This window comes from Talpa europaea, assembly GCF_964194135.1.
Source record: "Talpa europaea genome assembly, chromosome: 6".
In the NCBI taxonomy this organism is placed as follows: domain Eukaryota; kingdom Metazoa; phylum Chordata; class Mammalia; order Eulipotyphla; family Talpidae; genus Talpa; species Talpa europaea.
The window spans coordinates 28,473,675-28,494,486 of NC_140072.1; the positions used below are offsets into that span (position 1 = coordinate 28,473,675).

The window sequence follows — 20,812 nt, forward strand, 5'->3', positions numbered from 1 at the left end:
GTGGAGGAGGCCCCACGGCTGGTTGACTTTAATCAGGGTCAGTTTAGACAGGAGAAAACAGAAGGCCTAGTGGGCAGCCCCCGAATGTACCTGATGAAAAGGGCAGAGGCCGTTAAAGGCAGTGAGAGAAGTCTGTGCTCGGACTTGACAGTCGAAACTGTGGTTGGTCGTTGGGAAAGCACTTGAGTGGTAGGAGAGAGGCTAGCGGCAGGCCTGCCTCCGTCTCCCCATCCCTGCTCTCGGCCGCCATGGGGATGAGTCTCAGCAGTCCTTCCCAACTACTCCTGGGAAGAACCATCAGCATCCTTCACGCCCCAGCATGACAGATCAGACTTGAAACCCACTGCCAACCATTCCTACCACGGTGGGGTGCTTGTTTGAGATTTTTTTTATAACTTTTATCAATAACCTTGACTAGCTTTCCTGCCCCAACGCAGGCCTGCCTTAGGCTATGATTCACCTGCAATGAGAACGGTAGCTGCTTCTCACTCTAGAATTTCCAAAGATCAGAAAGACATCTGGTAGAGAGAGCTGCCTGTGCCTGTAGCTTTGGGCTCCTTGAGGGTCTCTGAGTACTCAGAGCTGTGCCGGGCTCCTCGGGGCTGGAGGAGGAGGAAACACACCTCTTGTCCAGGAGAGGAGAGAGGATAAAAGATTAAGTAGGAGCTCTCAGGAGGAGTGGGGTGGCCTCAGTGCTGGAGACAGAGAAGTAAGGGGCTCCCTAGAGGGGCAGCACATTGCAAGGTAGGCAGAGCTGACCTGGTAGTGGGTGGTGGTGATGGGCCCGGAGAGCATTCTAGGCTCTGTCAGGAGAGTGGAATGTGCCTGGCTCTGAGCTCCCCCGCCTCTCTGCCCCCTCTCTGCCAGATGGCCGCCAAGCACCTGGCAGGGGTCCTGCTGCACTCTCTGAGTGAGGAGTGCTACTGGAGCCCCCTGTCCCAGCCCCTGCCAGAGTTCATGAGCAAGGAGGAGAATTCCTTCATCATGCAGTCGCTGAGGAAACCTCACCTCTACGAAGGAGACAGGTAAGCTTTGCCTGCCCTGCTGGACTATATCCCCACTGGGAGCCCCTCTGCCCCACCCTTCATCAGCCCCCCAGCTCGCTGTCAGGCAGGCTCTTCGGGAGCGAAGTGGACGAGAGAAGGCAGATCTTCGGTGGGGATTGGAGAAGATGCCTATAAATCACCCAGAGGCCAACACATTATTTGGGGGTTACTTGCCTTCTTAATAGTCTTTGTTAATATACCTTCTCTCTTGGTGGTGGCAATAATTGGGCTCTGTGATCAGCCCAGCAGAACTTCCTTGCTCCTCCCTGGCCCTGGTGACATGTTGTACTGGGGGCTGGAGGGACCGTCTCTTCCCCAGGAGTGTCTGCGGTGTTCCAGCCCCACTGCCCACTGCAGCCTTTCAGATCCGTAACTCAGGGGCATGCAGAGAACCGCAGGTGGTATCCAGTGCCTGTGAATTATGCAGGAGGGCATCACCTTTCCAGGGCCAGTGCTGACTCCAGGGCACAAGGGCCAGTGTGGTGGGCCAGCTGCTTCTGCCTGAGCCACGCTGCCATTTGTGTCTTTCAGCCTCTACTGCCCAAAGGATAACATCGAGGAAGCCCTCCTGCTGCTCCTCATCAGTGAGTCCATGGTAAGCTCCAGGGCCTTCCTCTCCCCAGTGGGGTAGGGCTGCGGACTCAGCCACAGGGCTGGTGGAACTCGCCACCCAGCAACACGCCCGTGCAGAATTCTTAATCTGCTCCCCCCATGGGGCTGTGAGGCTGGCTCATTAGGTTTGGGTCTGGGTGTGCAGGCTGCATCTGGGGGCCCAGGTCCTGCCTCCGAATGGGTTGGGACTGAGCTAAGTCCTTACCCACCTCTTCTGGGATTATTTCAGATTATGAAATAATGTGAGCATTATGTTGACCCGTGTGAAAAATAACAGTTTCATATGATTTATTCTAATATGTTCCCATTTTATAGATGAGAAAAGCAAGGCCCAGGACAGGTATGTGTCTGGGTCAAGGTCACATTTTAATAATCCTTGCAGCCTTGATTCAAGTCACATCCATCTTCAATAGCTTCCGTAGCACAGGTGTGGCACCTGAGCTTCTGGATTGTGGTCCCGATTCTGCTCTTAACTGCAGCTCTCATTCTTGGTTTCCTCATGTGTACAAGGGTCAAGGGGGGAAATTTGGACGATCAGGTGAAGCAAGGGTTAGGGAGGGCTTTGTAAACAGGAACATGACTGTCCATGTGAGAATGTCATCATTTTTCTCCTTAGTGGCGAGCAAGCCTGGGTTAAGTCTCCTCAAATATTTTCCTGTGGCCTCTGCTTAATCTGGGTCCCCCAGGCTCAGAGGTATTTCCATGAAGGTTGTCTCGGTTCAGTACAGGGAGAGCACCTGTCGCCCAGACTGTCAGGCAGGAGGGTGGGAGCTGTCATGGGCCTGGCTCGGGTCACCGGGTAGATGCAACATATCACAGAGCATGTTATTTCTTGGCCATATGGACTGGCAGCTGGAGGGCAGTGGTGATTATGACTGCAGGTGGCGACCACAGCACAAGCGGAGCATGATAGTGTCCTCTGGGGAGGGGCAGACAACAGGCCCAGATGCTGCCAGAGGACTCCCTTCTGGGGTGATTGTTTTGGGTGCCAGCAATAGGCCCAGAGGCTGGGTTTTTGGGTTTTTGGGGAGCCCTGTTCTCTGAGAACAGAACTGAGAGGCCCCTGGACCAGCTGCCCATGAAACTTGTGCTGTGCAGAGAAGCAGCCCGCCTCGGGTTTTGCTTTGGTTCTTCCAGGGCCTCTGATGATGTGAACGAGTTATTGGACATTTCCTTGGAGGCCTCCAGAGGCAGGGAAAGAGCCAGGGGGTGAGGTCAGAATGCCAAGGTTCTGATTCTGACTTCCTATCTGCATGCCTTGGGGAACCTGCTTGACTGCCCTGGGCTTTGACATCAGCAAGCTCGGGCAGTGGTGTGTGAGAAGGTCGTGAGAACTGTGAGATGCCACTTACAAAGGGCTCCACAGTTACTTCCTTTTCCTTCCCCTAGACTGATTGTGTCCAGAATTAGAGAGGAGACAGGGGACACAGGGCTAGGCAGAAGTACAGGCCATGTTCCCAGAGTCAGCAGCGGGTCAGGATTGGGGCTGGCAGAGGAGGCCTCTCGGGCAGCAAGAACCCAGGGTAGCAGCAGAAACTATCCTGGAGTGGCCCTTGGATACTCAGCCTCAACTCCTGGGGACCTTGCACAAGTTGTCATTAGTTCACCTTCTGAGTTTCTCTCTGCGAAGGCAGTATGGTGCTTTCCTCCATGAAGCCAGATGAAAATTAGATGTGAAGAATTAGCTCCTAGAAGTCTGATGCATGGCACACATAAGGGGTAGCTGTTGAACTAGCGTCATCCCATCTTAGGGTCTGGCCAGCCTGGGGAAGTAGAGAACCTCCCATGGGCCTTCTTGTAAGGGCCCATATTTGCATCATGGAGGCTTATCCAAAGACTGAGAGTGTCATGCTAACAGTGATGAGCCACCGAATGATGGGAATGTGGGGGAGCATGTGACTTTGCCCTCCCATTATCTGACCTGCTTGAAGGTCTGGGGTAAATGTCCTTTAGTCTGAGGGACACTGCTGCTGGGAGGACAGCCACAAGGCCCAAGGCCAGGAGCAGGGACAGCTGCTAAGCCCTGATCAGGATGAAATGTATGGATTAAGCAAGAGCCATGCAGCAGGACCTGGGGGTTGTGGCAGGGAGACTATCCTGCCATTATCTCAAGAGTAGGTAGGAATATGGTGATGAGTTGAACATTTAGTATGCACACGCTGCTTTAAGGATCAGGAGCTCTCAGATCTCACTTTCATTAGGATTTTCCTAATGAGGCTGTCTGAGATGGAAGGCAAAGAGTGAGGTGGGCTCTGCTGGAGCTGGGGGGCAGTATGGCTGAGGGGAGTGAGCTCAGGGGAGGAGGGAGCTGGTGTGGCCTGGCCAGAGACCTGAAGCCCCATAGTGTCCGAGGCCTTGTCTTCTGAGGCTTCTCTGGCCCCTGAGCTGCAGATAAATTCCTACCCTGTCACCAGCCTCGTATGACTTCCTTCCTCTGTCCTGTTTCCCCACCCCGCCCCGTTGTCATGGTTACTCACACAGGCTGCCCAGCAAGTGCTGAGTGTTGCACCCGCAGCCCTGCCCCAAAGCCATAGCAATGTGGCAGACTTCTGCTTTTGACTTTCCTCTGGAGAACCACACTTCCCTTTTGGCACAGATGCCAAGTCCTAAGGGCCCTGACCCCCAGATACCTCCCCTGCTATCTGCCTGCTGGCAGGTCCCATCCCTGGGCTGTGGAGATGCTGCCACCATCCTCTCTTTGTCCCCGTTCTGACCTGATTTGTGCCCAGTGCTGAGAATTCATGCCTCCTCCCACCAGGCACGTTCAGAGACACTTCTCTTAAAGGTCAAGGTCTAGGCTGACTGGGGAAACTTTCCACATGAAATCTTTCAAGTGTTACTTGTGTCGTTGTCTAAGGCACAAGTGCTCTAAGGACTGTGCCGTCTGTGAGCCTGTGCTGGAGGCCTGGAGAGGAGCATGAGGCATCAGGAGATGGAGGCGTGTACCCTGTGTTGAGAGGATGAAGGGGCCTGGCCTAGCCTAGAAAGAGGTCAGGGATGGCTGAAGGGATGATGCCTAAGCTGAACTGGGAGGAGCCATGGGCCTCAGGGCCATGGTGAGGATAGAGGGCTGCAGGGGACTCTGAGGAGGCAGAGGGTGGGGAGGTCCCCAAGCTGGCCAGCTGGGCAGTCAGGCACAGAAAGGAGTTTAGACTTCCCCCAGGGGTGTCTGGAAATAGAGGTTGGGGTCTGGCAGGGGCTGCTTTTCAAGGACAGGTCAACCAGAGCTGAGCCTGTGGGGACTACTTGCAGCTCATGTCTCCAGGTCCTGGATGTGTCAGGCTTCTCCCCACACCCCACAGCAAAGCTACCAACAGATTGACTGCCCTGCCCCCTTCAGCCCTCTCTCTCCTACCAGAAGGTTCCACTGGGTACAGCTTGCAAACAGCTGCTGCTCCAGGTTCCTCAGTATCCCCTGAGGGCAGGGACTGTCTCCTGTCCTCCCTCTCATTCTGCCACCTCCTACCCTGCCTCCCTCCTTTGCTGCCTGGGCCCCACCCTGGGTGACCAGAACTGGGGAGCGGCAGGAGGTGGAGACTGGAGGTGGAGGGGTGGGAGCTGCATTCCAGGGACCGAGCAAGTTGTGTGTTCCCACTCTGCTCGGTGAAATAACTCCTGCCAAGCCGCTCCTTAGACTTTCTTCTCTCTTCCTGTTGGTGCCTGTGTGGGTGGATTTCACTGGGAAGGAGGGGGTTTCTCTGCACTTTCCCTCTCCACTTCTCTCCCTTAACCCTTTGGAGTCGTGCTCAGCCTTTCTAGGGATCTCCTGGCACCCCCGGCACCCTCTCTTGAGTCACCCATGTTGCAGAGGGCTGTGGGCAGCACCCTCCTATTGTGGCTGGCTGGACATCCATTAGGACCCATGGCCATTGGCCTGCCTCACTGCCTAAAATTCCCCCATGGATGAGTCACTTCCTTGGATTTCAAGGCATTTGGCTTCCAGAAGCCTCTGGGAACACATTTTGGGCCTGCACAGCAACACACATTAGAGCCTACAACTCAGAAGACATTGGGCTTCTCAGAAGACACGCCCCCTCGGGAGCCACAGCCCCTGACCTGAAGAGGCGACCTTCATCAGCCGGAGGGAGGCTGCCAGGACCATGTTGGATGGGTGGGAAGGGCTGTCTAGCTCTGATCTGTGGGATTGGGTTTTAGGGACCAGCAGCTCCCTTGGACTTTGTCCGGAAGAATGAGGCCTTTTTTCAGAGGTCCTGTGTCAGGAAATAGAGGAAGACGAGTCCCCACAAGTGAAAAGGGGTTCCGACTCCTCAGCAGAGGGGGAAGGTACTGGGAAGAGACCCCTCTGGCAGAGACAGAAGCGGGAGTTACGTGGCTGGAAGGAATTGAGGATAGAGTCTGGGCTGGACATGCGGGTAGTGGGACGGAGGTATAGGGAGTCCTTCTCAGAGGGACTAGGGGACCTGCAGAGGAAGAGAAGTGGGCTCTGAGGGGCTGTGGCTCCACTCCTGTGAGGGAAGCAGCCGAGCCACAGCCTAATCTCGGCAGTTTCACACGTTGTCTGAAGCTATTTCTGAGATTGGCCGTCACACTCTGGGAGCTGTTCCACGGAACGACTGGCCTGTATCCTCAAAAAGCTGGTGTCGTGAAAGACAGAGAAGCGCTGCAGGGTCTTCCAGATGTGAGGGCTCTAGGGAGACAGGGGCACAGGCCTGAAGGGAGGAAATGGCTGTCAGTGGGACAGGTGGTGAAGCACCAATGTGAACAGATGATTTACCACTGGCATTACATTCCCTGAATCTGGCATTCCTGTTGTGGTTATAAAAAGAATGTTCTCTTGTATTCAGAGGTGAAGGGTCACATTGCCTGTAAATGATTCCAATATGGTCTGACAACATAATAATGATAACTATTATTATTCTGTATTATAGAGAGACAAAGCAAATGTGGCAGATGTGTACCGTTTACTGTTATGGAACCATCTTGCAACTTTCCTGGGAGGTTGAAAGGTTGCAGAATAAAGCAGAATACCTAGAGTTTAAGCCCTCAGAACTGCCCCTTCACCCGAACCCAAAGCTCCTCTCTTTGGGTTGGCTTTCATGAGGGTGGGAAGGCAGTGGCTGTCTCTGGGATGTGACCACGTGTGTCCTGGGTTAGCGGCCCAAAGGTGATGGTCACTGGGTCTGCGAGGTCAGGGCCTTGTGGGGACAGAAATCTGCTCATTTTCTGTCCTCTCTCTTTCCCAAACCATGTCCCCCACAGGCTAATCGTGACGTGGTGCTGAGCCGGGTGCCGGAACAGGAGGAGGACCGGGCGGTGAGCCTGCAGAATGCCGCCACCATCTACGATCTCCTGAGCATCACTCTGGGCAGGCGCGGGCAGTTTGTCATGCTCTCGGAGGTATGACTGCCTGGAGCGCACAGAGGAGAGTAGATGGCGCTTCAGTGGTCTTCCTCCACTGTCTCTCCACCCCCGCCCCAATTTGGGGGTGTATGGGATCAGACAGCCAGTGGAGGTGCGGATTTTCTCTGTGATCATGGAGGACAGCAGAATGAAGAAGAGCCTTCACCTGTGGGTGGCCTTCGGTCCAGAAGCAGTCAGCCTGAGCTGCCACTTACTGGCCCGGGACTCCTCATCTGTGGAGTGGGGATAAAGAACCCACCTCATGAGGTTGTTGGGAGGAGTAAATGAGTTAACAGATGCACAGCTGCAAACAGTGCCATGCACAGTAAAAACTAATATCAGCTGTTGTTTTTATTGTTCATCTCCATTTTGAAAGCACATTCTCCAATCTCATTTCATTTGCTTTTCATCACCTCCCTGTGAGATAATTCACATGAGATGGAAAATGGGAACTGAGGGCCAGAGAGGGTAAGAGACTTGCACAGGGTCACACAGCATGCCAGTCGAGGAATAGGGTACTCCTGGAATTTTCTGATGGGAACTGAGTATAAGACTCCTGGAGGAAGTGCTTGGTCAACATTACTTGGGCGGTGACTACCCTGCAAGGAAATGAGTTGGTCTAGGGTGGAAGGACTCCTGGTGAGGAAGTGCTGACCATCTCCTCCTCCCCAGTGCCTGGAGCGAGCCATGAAGTTTGCATTTGGAGAATTTCACCTTTGGTACCAAGTGGCCCTCTCCATGGTGGCTTGTGGGAAGGTAAGGCCCAGGGTGTGCAAAGGGTGGGGTGGGGGTTATACCCTTCCCCTCAGGGGGACTCTGCTCTCCCCTAGGCCCTCCCAGAGGGGAGTGATGGAGAAATGTTATCCAGCAACTGGTTTTGATCTCCAGGAGGGGGAGGGACACAGGAGGGCCACACACAGAGCCTGGTATGAATCTGAGGTCATGTGTTTGTTACCAGTGTGTCAGGTGTGCAAGCATGATTCTGTGACTGCTTCTCACTGGAGGGTGTGTGTACACGTGGGGCACCCAGCACGTGAGCAGTGGGCATGACTACAGGAAATAGGCGTGGATGTAGGCTCCTCCGAGATCCGGAACTTGTCTAGTTTGTCTAGGAGGGAGAGGCTGGGGGAGTGGAGCAGCAGCACCCACCAGATTTGGAGGGAGCGCTACATGGTGGATGTGGTGGGGGGCCCTTTGGCAAGGACAAGGCCAGAGGAGCAGTGCCAGAGCCAGGGACCAACCTGATCCTGGGTCACCAGGGCTGCATTTACTCTCCACCCACTGAGCCCTATTCCCCTGGTTTTTCCTCAGATGAGACTCACACTTACATAAGCATCTATTTTAAGCATTGACATGAAAGGAAAACCTTTCCGGAGCTGGGTGCTGAGGGTGTTGGGGCTGAGGATGCTACGAATGCAGGAAATAAGGTGGCATGAGCTCACAGATCCTTCCAAGAGCTGTAAATACCCAGAGCCCTTTCGTGGGGCTGAGGGAATTCCTCGCCCCCGCCCCCCACAGCCCATCTGTGCCGCTTCCATTTCTAACCCTGCAGCGGTCTCCAAGGAGGGCCCTCCCAGGCTTACCAGTGCCTCCTCCGTGATTGGAGGTTGTGCTGCCAGATCCTGGCGGGGAGAGGGAAGAAGAGCAGGTGCTGCAGCCTGGCATGTGGACAGGGGCCAGACAGTGTCACTGAGAATCAAGTGGACAGCCTTTGCTGCCCCCCCTTTATCTTCCCAAACCTCTTCCCACTCCCCCATCACATTGGCTACCTCCCAGAGCCTCCTGAAGTCACAGCACAATGGACTGGCTCTGGGTTTAGTACAGGGAGAGTTCAGAACCCAGAGGGAGGCTGGAGCTAGAAAATGAGAGAACCGCCCAAGGAAAGCAGGATTTGGGTAATGGGGGAAAGTGGAGGAGGCAGCATTCCAGACAGGATGCAGGGGAACAAAGGTGGAGGGGTGGGTGGTTGGGTGGGAACAGGAAGGTCTTGAAAGCCCCAGCCTGCCTGTGGAGGTAGGGGCTAGAGGGCAGGGATGCAGTAGGCCTTATGGGAGCCTGAGCCAGAGCTCAGGGCACATGAGGCAGCCGCTGCGACCCATCAGGAAACAGAAAGTGCCTCTATCCTATAATAGCAAACTTGCATCAGAGATAGGCCCAAGGCCAGGACAGTGCTTCTCACCCTTCTGTGGGTCATGGACTCCTTGGAGAAGCTGAAGATAGCTGGGATCCCCCTTCAGAAGCATGTACCATACATGGAAGTTAGCTTTAATGTCTAGGGGTGCTCCTGGAAACACCCCAGGCCCAGGAGAAGGTGTCACAGTAGCTTGGGAGGTATGACCTTTAACCTCCTTACTGAGAAGCCGTCAGGCTCAGAAAGGTCTGCATACAGCCAGGCATATCCCGGCAGCCAGGGAACTGGAGTCCCCCTTCACTGATCAGCAAGGAGGCACCAGAATGGGCTTCTAGACAGGGGGCTTGGGATGATTGGTGAGTCTGCAGGTGTGAGCCCCACAGGCTGGAGACACTAGGTCATACCCACCCCCTAATTGCTGCACGGGGATTATTCTGGAAGCACACTCCACCCCCTGGGGAGCCCCTGCATACCAAATCAGCCTGCCTAGTTGCCCAGGTGGCCCTGAAAGAGTTGCCTGATCTCCGTTTTGCCAAGAGCCTAAAGTGGGAATCAAGTTTTATACCTGAGATTGTGCCTGAAAGTTCTTCTAGAAGGTGAGGCCCAGTGGATATCATTATATCTGGCACCCCAACCTGCAGGAAGATAGGCTGAACTCCTCGGCATGATTTAGGTCGTCCCCTCCCTTGGTCTCTGCAGCAATTGCATTGGTTGTGTTGCTAGGAAACCAGTATGACAAAAAAAAAAAAAAAAAAAAAGGCAGGCCTGCTGCTGCTCCCTCCACTGGAGTCCTCAGATGGCTCCTTAAATAGCAGCATTTTGTGGTCTGGGTGGGGGTGGCAGGCAGAGGGTCAGGGTTGCAGAAGCCTGTATTTTAAGGATGCAAAGGTGAGTGGCCCAAGGAAGGAGGACAGGGAGAAAGCCCGAGGCTTGCTAAGGTGTAGGTGGAGGGGCTGTGGTGAGGGGCTGGGAGTGGCCTTCCCAGGAGAGGGTCTCTGGAGAGGTGCATGTTCTGGCAGCTTCCTTGAGCCCCTCTTGCTCCTGGCACCCCATGTGGGCCAGCCACCATGGGCCATCTGCTCACATCCTCCTGTGCTTGGTCTCGTACTCTCTTATTTATTTCCTAGGAAAATTCTGGGGGTTGGTGGTATATATCTTCTCTCTCCTACCTTTCTGTGAGCGGTATGAGTATGAGTCATGGCCTGCAGTATGGGGCACAGAACAGGGCCTCAGTGGAGACACCTGGAATTGGCCTGATAAGCCTGAGCCCAGAGTCTAGGGAAGCTCTGGCCTTCACATATGGACTGAGAAAAGCTCTTCCTTAGCCAACAGGAAAAGAAGGGGTGGCTAGAGAGAGGAGAGAGCCAGGAGGTCTGTTGTGGACACAGAGGGGTCAGGTCTGTACCTGCCAGTTCCTCACTGCACTATGGAAAAGTTCATTTGGACTTGCTGGAGAGGGTGAGAGCCAGTTGAGGGCAGGGGCCTCAGCCCACAGTAGGCCCAGTACATGGGGGTCACCTTAACTGCAGTCACATGCCCTGCCTCCCTGGCTGTGACATGTGGGGGGCCGCTGCTGAATTTCCTCGAAAAACACTGGGCTTAACCAGAAGGTTCCAACCGTGCTGCATGCGTGCGTGCGTGTGTGCATGCGTGTGTGTGTGTGTGTGTGTGTGTGTGTGTGTGTGTGAGAGAGAGAGAGAGAGAGAGAGAAAGAGAGAGAGAGAGGTTTCCTCTTTGGCCAAAGTACTCACACAGAAGCAGAATAGGATAATGGTTTTGAGTTTAGAGCCAGACTGTTCAAACCCCAGCTCAGCCACTTATGGGCAGGGAAGCTCTGAACAAGCTACTTAACTTCTCTGCGTTTCAGTTTCTTTGCGTGTCAAGTAGGGACACAGCACCTACTTCATAGGAGAGATGTGGAAATCAAGTGAATAGATTTATAAAGCACTTTGAATAGGGGTCAGCAGACTTTTTCTGTAAAAGGTCAGATAGCAGGCATTTTGCCTTTGCAGGCCTCCGTGGTAACTGTCAAGTCCTTGGCTTGACATCATGAAAGCAGTCATAAACAATAACTAAACTCCAATAAGACTTTATTTTCAAAAGCCCAATTCTTAGATGCATAAGTAAATAAATAAATAAATCTTTAAAAAAAAAAAAGGCAGGTGAGGGCCAGGTTTGGCCTGTGGCTGTGTTTTGCTGACTTTTGACTTATAACGATGTCTGCATGTAGTAATAGCTAAAGTGTTAGCTGCTGGTTTTCTATTACTGGAATTGGTGATATACCTGCTGGTTCTGGGTACTCTCCCTTGCTGGCCCTCCACCTACACTTGGTCATCCCCAGGAGGGCCCATCTGACCCCATCTCTGTGACTCAGTCTCTGGAGCCTTGGAGGTTCCTCTGGGGCTGCCAGCTTAGCTTCTGTCCTGCCAACCTTTATACATCTCCACCCACCCTGCCTTGAGGTTGGCCTTGAGCTTGGCCTTGCTTGTCACCTATAAACTGAAGGTGTTGAGCTCAGAAGTTTGAGAGGTCACTTTTTAATCCCTAAAATCCCAGGGGTTCACCTTTTCCTTTTGAAGAGCTTCCATCCTTTGCCACCTTAGCCACTGTCACATCCCCTAGAGGCAGGGGCCACAGCCTTCCTCATCCATATGAGACGAGGTCAGGGAGGGATTTGCCTGCCAACTCCCGTTGGGTCTCTTCCCATCTATTGGGCGGAGAGCATGCAGAGCAAGGGCTGGCTGTGGGGACCCCTCCCCCACCTTAGACATGAGGCATCCTAGTCTTTCGCAGTCCAGGCCTACGAATGACAGTGTGACCTGCTCTTTCCACTGCAGTCATCCTATGCTGTGTCACTGCTGCGAGAGTGTGTGAAGCTGCGGCCTTCAGACCCCACCGTGCCCCTTATGGCCGCCAAGGTCTGCATCGGGTCCCTGCACTGGGTGAGTGAGCTTTGGGGCAGGAGGGGCAGGAGGGGCAAGGTCCGGGTCCTTGGTGGCATCCTGAGGGTGGATAGTGGCAGATGGGCAAGAGAAGGGAGGTGCATATCTTACTTTGTGGATAAGGGATGGGGGAAGCTTCGAGGCAGACAGGATTGGGTCGGGGAGAAGGAGGCTAGGCTTCATCTCTGATGCCAGGCTCCCCAGCTCAGGACAATGTCTCTGTGTGAATGTGCCTGAAATGTGGTTCCAGGGGCCACTGGGGACTGTGAAGTAGAGGTGCCCCCCACCTGCCCATAGTGGGAGAAGTGGTAGGACCTGGGAGTCACCTGGGCCAATCCATCATTCTAGAGGGTTCAGAACACCTAATATCTAGACAGATGGCCCTTGAGTTTCAGTTCTGAGTGGTCAGAACCAACCAGCCCTCTGCAGAGTAGAAGGTGCCTCTCCTGTCAATCAGGTCCCTGGCCTGCACTCACTTGTTCTTACCTGTTTTGCGGAGGCTGCTCACCTACTAGATGTGCCCTCCTCAGCGGCTGTCGCTTGAGTGACTTGAAGCCCCTAAGGAGGTTCAGCAGCATGGAGTGAGGCGCCCAAAGCCCTGCCTCGCTTGACATCCCCTCCCACAGGCTCCCTTGACTTCTTCCATGGATATTTTCTCCCCACCCTCCCCAGAGCACGCTTCCTGGCAGTCCCAGCTTCCTGAGGCCCACTCGGCTTCCTACGTCAGGGCTGGTCCTTTTTTCCTCCCTCATGAGCAACAGCGGCAGCGCAGCACCTCTCCCATGTGTCCATGTGGCTCAGCCCTCCAACATGTCTCTTCAGGTTAATTAGCTCCAATTCCTTCATCTGCCCACCATGCCCAGTGGCTCCCAAAGAAGGAGCTTTTCCTGTACACACCCCACCTTCCTGTAGTCCCAACACCCCATCCCCCCCTCTTGCCATCATGTACCTGGCATGCTGAAGGCAGCATGCTGTCAGTGCTTGCATCCAGCACTTCAGTCTGTAGCCTCGCCAACTCCTGCCTTTTCCTCTGCCTCCCTGGTCCTCAGAAGTCTTGCCATGACCCCACCCACCTGCAGTGATGCATGTTGGTCTGTCTCAGGCTCTCAGCATTTGGAAGACACAATGTGATGGGGGTAAGGGTTTCACCACCCTCCCCCTTGAATAAGGTACATAACCTCACTCTGCTCAGTTTCCACATTTGTAGCATGGAAAGAATAAGTCTCTTCCTCGTATGTGGCATAAAGGATGGAAAGGCTGGACAGGTCAAGGAGCTTCATGGAGGAGAAGGCCTTGAATGGGATGTGGAGGTGGGGATGACCAGCAGTAGGCCCTTCCATCGCAGCTTGCTCTCAGCCCATTAGTGGGGATTAGTGGGGAAACCCCTTGCTCTCCAGTTTTTCAAGGAAACTGTTGGCATCTTACACCCTAGAGGTAGGGCACTCTCTGAGTATAGACGGTCTTTAGGTGCCAGCAGAAGAGGAGACACGCAAATTGAGCACTGCAACAGAAGGTTCTGGTGTGAGCAGAGGGTGCGATGGGTACTGGTGAATGGAGGACACAGAGGGTGCTAGTGTGAGTAGAGGATGCAGAAGTGTGAACTGGAGGATGCAGAGAGATTGAACTTGCTAACCACCCCTAACTCACACCCCTGCATGTTTCCATGCTTCTGAACGGAGCCTCAAAACCATCTCTGGATGAAGCCCAAAATACCCACCTCCCCAAGGGTGGGGTGGGGAGGGCATCTGTGCTCCCACAGGCTGCCAGCTCTGAGGTGGCGGTGGGTCCACCCAGCCAACGGCCGCCCTTGCCAGGAAGCCCTAAATTTAGGTCTTCCCGCCGTGGAGGAGCTGTTTCCCTCAGCAGCATAATTACAGTAATTATGTGCATTCAGATTACATGGTAATAAAATTAGGATCAAATCAGTCCAAATTGAAATCAGATGAGTTAGGAGCAAAGTAATCAATGACAACATAAATAGAAAAGCCCAGAAGGAAACTTAAACAGGCAGATTTGTCATCAGAATTCAGGAGGAGGATGAGCAGTTTAACCTCAGCTGAGCAGCATATTTGGGTTTGAGGACTGGTTGAGCCAGGGTTTAAATAGGGTAGGAGCTCAAGTGAGGTCCTGCTGGGATTAAGGGGCCCCTGGTGACCTGACCTGGAACCTCACCCTCTGCATCTTCACCTGCCGTGGACACTGAGCATGTCATGTTCGCGTTCTTAGTGCATGTGTATTTTTTGAGGGCAGGAACCATCTCTCTTCCTTCTTGATTCCCCAGCCCAGAGTTAATGCCTGCTTCGTACTGGATAGATCTTCTTGCCCGTGAATGCTATCACTTGGCAACAAATTCTGCCTTATATGGTACTTGCCTTCCCAGCTAGATGGGGATCATCTGTACTTACCATGTCTTGCACCCTGACCCCTCCCCCACAAAGAACCCTGCCCGCACTTCGGTCCACTTATACTGGGTGAGAGGGCGGCACCCCCTAGCAAGCTATGGAGGACGGGTGTGGAAGGGTTGCGCCTGCTTCAGCGGTTCTCCCTGGCTCCCTAGGTTGGCGCTGGGCAGAGGGTAAGCTGTGCAGAGCCAAGGGCAGCCTCTTTTCCAAGGAGAGGATGGCCCAGCACTCTCTGTTCTCAGGGAGAATGGGTCTGACTGTTGCAGGCATGGGGTGCTGCGGCAGGAGACAGGGCATGGATCCTTGAAAGGCCTCTGACGCCACCTCCGTCTCCTGCCTTTGCAATGCTGGCTCACGTCAGCCCCCAGCAGGCCCAGCCAAGGCCCAGGAGCAGAGCCCAGCAATCTGGGGGTGGACAGTTTGGCCCGCATTGCAGGAAGGAGGCTGAAACTGGGACATTTGAAAAACGAGTTGTGCTGGGTGAAACTGGACTGGGTGGCCTTGTGCCCAGAGGCGGAGCACCTGCTGTCCCCATGTCCTGTTTGTGCCCAGAGCCACATAGAACAACACCCAGGCTGAGTCTAGGTCTGAGAGCGAGATTGCCCTCTGGTGGGGCGGTAGGATGGGGGCTGGGCAGAGCCACCTGCATGGTCACATAACTGCCTGACCTGGGGTTTGCAGCAGGGTGGGAGCAGCTATAGCAGGAATGGGGTCTGGTGGGAGTGCACTGGTCCCTGGGGTAGCCCGGAGGAGGGTGTCCTAGCTCTGACCTGATGACAGCAGTGTATGACAGCCTCCTCTTCGGCATGGACAGTTATTTGGAGCAGAAGGAAAGGGAGATGTAAATATTTTTTAATATCCCTCCAAACACAATTATTTAAAATTCATTTAGTTTAACTTTTCTAGAAGGATGGGATGGGGGCAGAGTGTGCTGTGCAGACAGGAGAGGATGTTGTAAAATGGAGAAAGCAGGCCATGTTCATCTTTGCTAAGGTTTATGATGCCGTCTCTGGACTTCCCCGGGGCCTGTCGGGGGAGCAGAGAGGGCACAGCCTTTAGAGAACGGGGGGAAATATGGTTCATGTACCCATCCACTTAGCAGCTGTGTGATTTGGGGGAGTCATTTACCTTCTCTTGCCCTAACTGTAACCTCCAATGGGAATCCCATCCGCTGTTGCAGGCAGCTGTGAAGCCCAGAGCTGAGGTCTGACCCCGCTTAACACATTGCAGGTGCCTAATAGGTGCAGCCCTCCCCATTACAGCTCCTTCAAAACAGCAGGTGCCCAGAAAGGATGTACGTTAGTGTTTTGCCTTCAGTTTTCAGATTCAGGGGCGGGCAGAGCCAGAACGATGGATTGAGTACTTACGAGGCAGGAAAGAAAGAGGGCCAGCTCTCCTGCCACTAGCCTGTGGAAGTCAGGAAGAGAGCCTGCTTTCCCCAGAAAGAAAAGATGTATTTTCACTGGAGCAGCAGCGGCAGGTCCTGAGTCCTGTGGGAAAGGGACCTCGGAGAAACGGGAGGTGCTCTTTAAACAAGCTCTGCAGGCTCACACATCTGTGTGACCTTTCTCTGGTTCTCAGCAAGGGAAGAAGACAGGAAGATTCTGGTGTACAGCCTTTTTGGGAGGATGGCAGCCTTTTGATGGAGGAGGCAGCCCTTGCAGGAGGAGGCAGCCCTTGCAGTGGAAGGCAACCCGAGAATGGGCAAAGTGCACACCAGAGACCTATCTGTGTAGGGACCAAATTAGTGAAATTGGAGAGATACAGAAACTTGTCAAATCACAGGGACATTTCCCTTCCTTATGAGAAACAAGAACAAAGGGGCAAAGCATTATATCCTTCAATACATCCCTTTTCCAAAGGGTCAATGAGGAGAACACTGAGGAACTACAGAGGGCAGCCTTGAATCAGGCAGCTCTACAAGATCCAGACTTAGAATCAGGGGACCTGAGTTGGAATCTCCGTTCAGCCACTTGACTAAACTGGATGACCTTGGCTAGGTCCCCTCAGCAGCCTGTGCCTCAGAACCTTGGGCTTTGCAAGGGCCAGCCTGGCAGGGCGCTGCAGGGCTTGTTAGGCCAGTGAGACCATGTTGCTCTGGAATCACAAGGGTGGAAGCACAGAGATCTTCACCTGGGTTTTTTGGCAAAGTTACGTGGCAGCTGTGGGTATAGGAGTTGTGAAAAGCCATGTATGTTTGGGAGGAGAATGGGGAAAAGAGCTTTGAAATCCCTCATCCTAGAAGTATTTTGCTGAGTCAGCAAAGCCCAGTGCTGCAACCTGAGCAAATCTTGTAGAAGCAGCGGCCACAAGTTCCAAGCCACAGGCTGGTAACTTTTGAGGAAACAAGGAGGAAGCAGTTGGAGCCTGGAGAGGGCACATGAGGTCTGAGGCAGGGAGAAAGGTGACTTGGGTAGCATGGGGTGGGCAGGCTCTGCATTTGATGAGAGCAGCATTTTTCAGATCTCAGGTTGAGATCCATTCGTGGGTTGTGCAATAAAACTTTTTATTTTTAATTGAAAGAGATTATCAGGGAATAGAAAAGTGGCTAGAAAAAAAAAATACCCAAGTGGCTTCCCCACCGCAGGGGTGAGTTTTGTGATGATGGGTCGTTCGTGGTTTTATGCATATGTGTCCTGGACCATGGGTAAGGGTCAGAGGGTTTGCCCAACCCTTCACAGGGCTGTAGGGCCAACTTGTCCTTGGGCACAGTCACTCCTTTGCTGTGATAAAGGCACAGGCCAGAGACAAAAGGTAGCAGTAGTGTGCCCTTCCTGAATTCCAGGAGGGTCTTTGATGCCACTTCCTCATTTGTCAGTGAGGCCATGTAGTGATTGGGGACATGGACTCGACTCAGGTGGCACCTGTCAGATCTATCAGACTGAGACTTAAAAATTCTGAAAGATTAAACTAGTCATAGATATAAAAGTATGACTAATCATAATTGTGTGTTTATTCGAGCACTGCTGTGAGCGTCACTGTGTCTTATCTCATTCAGTCCTCCCAGCAACTGATGTCACTGAGGCAGACTCTGTGTCCAATTCACAGAAGAGGGACCTGAGGCACAGCAAAGTGAAGTGACTTGCCCAAGGCCACACAGTTAGTAACTAGTCAAACCAGGACTGAGCCCACAAAGTCTGGCTTTGGCCTATGTTCTTAGCTCCTAGGCTGCCCTGCCCTCTGTGTAGAAAGCTTATTCATAAATGTGGCTCTGACTCTGAACTTGGAATAACAGTGCTTCAGAAAAAAGGTGGCAAAGCCACATTCTCAAAGATTTTAGGATTCCCATTCTCGTATCAGATGAAGGGGAATTGTAACATGTGTGTGTGTATACGTCTATGTATGTATGTATACTATGTATGATAACATGCATACATATCACTTACATATACATATATATAATTTACTTGTATATATTTTACATTTAAAATAAATATAAATGTTGGGTTTGTTTTAAAACAACAGCAGTTTTCCCTCTTGCTGGCTAGAGTCCTATGTATATTAATACTCCATGTTCTCATAGTCTATATTGTCATACTTAATAGAACTGTTAGTCCTTTTCCTTAATCATCACTGCACTGACTCCATGTGCACAAAGTGCTTTGTGGGAGGTGAAGTGAGTACCATGTTGGCCATGTAAGGAAATGGTACATTGAAGCCTAGTGAGTCTTGAGTTGAGACACAACTGCTGATGCCTGCTTACACTGCAGGCGCTGGGCTGCCAGGAACTGACCGAGGAAGGTACTGACCTCTGAGAGTCAATGTGAACCACAAGCTGGACAAGCTAAGGATATATGCTTTCACTTTCTAAAGCTAAAGGATGGTGAGCTATATTTGTCAGGAGTATGGCATTCGTGACAGTAACTTCTTACTGTTTACCGGTAATTGCTGAGCTGAACCTCATTCTTGACAGCCTCTCTCCTCGGGTGCAAGAGGCTTATGCTGAGCAGAAGGACATGGCTGTGGAGAGAGTATCTGCATGGAGTGCAGTGGGTTTCTGCATTCTTTTTATAACTTATACCTGATGCTCTATGAGAACGCCTGTTCCCGTTTGGGTGGGATGTAATGAGTCCCAAGGCAGCGTGTGAAATGAGCCACATCAGCAGTGGGGGTTCTGGGAAGGATGAAAGGTGCCATTGGCTCACTTACCCTTCCCTTGGTGTCTCTGCCCTTACCGCCTTGGCTATGACGCTTTCTTGAGCAACTCCAGTCACATAGTTGCCTCTCCTGGAGCCCCAGGCCAGCACCGCACCATGGAGCCTGAACAAAGAGCCACACTGCATCCTGTGGGGTCTTGCCCTCCTCTGTGTGGGCTCACAGGGATTCCATGCATGTCACAAGGCTTTCTGTCCCTTGTCATTGGGCATCACCACAGAGCCCTGTGCAGAGCCTGGTTCTACAGAAGACTCAGTGGAGGTTTGTGGGGATGAGTAGATGGAGTGGGGTCATCCAACTCCCCATTTTGCAGAGGACTTTATGGAACCAGAAAGGTGCTAAGCCAGGATCAGAGACTTGTGGGCTGTTCTGTCAACCTGACTCTGAACTCTGGCCCCCACAGTTCTCCTGAGTCCTGGGTCAGGTGCTGTGGGCCCACCTAGCCAACCAAGGCTGGACAGCCAATAGTTGCAGGATTTCCAGAGCTATGGCCTCCCCCAAACCTCAAGTCCTTGGGCCTGATGATGTCAGGCCTGGCTCTCTACACTCCCTCATCCTTTCAGTGACTACCTGACCAGCCTCCCCAGCTTAACTACGAGGCGGCTGGAGGGCTGTCCTGGTCAGCATCTACCAGGCTGGTCTAAGTCAGGGAAGGCAGTCAAGCCACAGAGGGATCCAGTCCCCTCCAGCCACTTTCTGGGCTGGCACTGGCAGCTCTGCTCTCATTGGGTTCTATTATTTCCACTCTGCTCTTCGGCCTTTTTCTTGTATGGTGCTTACTACAGCTGTGCCCAAATGTCAGACTCAGCTCAAGTTGCCACTCCCTCTGATCTTACCTTCACTGTCTGGGGAATGGAGTCCACTGGCTCCTCCAGCTGTGGCCAAGCCATGAGATGTTCAGAGCTACCTAATCCTGCCAGGTGAGGCGGGCCAAGGCAGGTACTGGAACGGGGCAGGGGCAGCACTGGCTTGGGTGCCAGAGCCTACTTGGACTTGAATCTAGCTCCCCAGTTGACTGACTGTGGGCTTCCACCGTTGGGGAGATGCCGCTTACGAGGGGGCCTTGACATCCTGTGGCTGTGGGACTCCGGGCTCTTGTTCGGACCCCTGACTGTGAGGTGGCACCCATCTTTGTTCTCAGTGACATTACCAAGCCAGGCTTACAGGCAGAGGATGTTCCTGGACTGGGCACGAGGGAGGGTTCTTTGAGTCCAGCGGGCCGTAAATGGGCACAGCTGAGGCCCCCAGCTGTCCCCTGACTCCCCAACTGGCCTGATGCTGGCATGTGTGCCCCAGAGGACATGTGAGTCCTGCCTTGCATGTGCCTCCTTCATGTCACATGCTGTGTGTGTTGATGTGTGTGCACGTGACCCGCACTGATTGGTCCCTTGCCAGCTGGAACAGTTCCTCCTACTCCCAGGACAAAAACAGCCCCAGGACTTTTTCCCCTGAAAAGTTTGGGCTCTCTCTGTCAGGGTGTGAGCTCAGAGACGAACCAGAATGGCAGGCTGCCCTCTCTGCAGAGTTGGCAGTGTCCCCAAGGCCAGTCCCTGATCCCTGCCTGCCCCCTGCCCAGGCTTCGCTCTCTCTGCTGAGCAGGGCAGGATAACACAGGTGCCTCCAGAGGCCGGATGAGGAAAGGAGCTGGCACAGGTGGGCTGGTCCTCGGTCCACAGAGCTGGGGTCTCTGGGGCAAGGGCAGCTGCCCCCGTGACCTTGAACATGAGATTCCTCAGTGTGGGAAGAGGTCTAGGGAGTCACTGGTAGAGGCAACAGTTTCAATTCTTCTGCTCAGTAGCTATATGGACTCAGATGGCCACTTGACACCTCTGTTCACGCTACTCGCATGTAAGGAATTGCTCTTCTGTGTGTCCTGCTGGTAACTGCAAGCATCCTTCATGCCAAGACTAGGAAACCCTCCCTCCCGCGCAGTGACCTTTGTCTCCCTTCTCTGCAGCTGGAAGAAGCCGAGCACTTTGCCACGATGGTGATCGATCTCGGGGAGGAAGCTGGGGAATTCCTATCCAAGGGCTACTTGGCGCTGGGTCTCACTTACAGCCTTCAGGCAACTGACGGTGGGTGCTGAGGCCTAGGGCCTTCTGCTTGGGGTGACATGGGCATCCTAACTGCTTCCCAGGTGTCTTGTCCCATCAGTGTCCTCCA

The 20,812-nt window shown here is 53.3% G+C and overlaps 1 protein-coding gene across 1 annotated transcript in view; it reads left to right on the forward strand.

The window, feature by feature from the left end:
- TTC7A (tetratricopeptide repeat domain 7A) overlaps positions 1 to 20,812 on the forward strand; it is a gene marked incomplete at both ends in the record, with an annotated part of 101,761 nt that overhangs the window by 37,787 nt on the left and 43,162 nt on the right. The window contains 6 exon segments of the mRNA XM_084235654.1: positions 868 to 1,025; positions 1,578 to 1,641; positions 6,879 to 7,016; positions 7,692 to 7,775; positions 11,988 to 12,092; positions 20,607 to 20,724. Of these exon segments, the coding sequence (XP_084091780.1) occupies positions 868 to 1,025; positions 1,578 to 1,641; positions 6,879 to 7,016; positions 7,692 to 7,775; positions 11,988 to 12,092; positions 20,607 to 20,724 (667 nt within the window).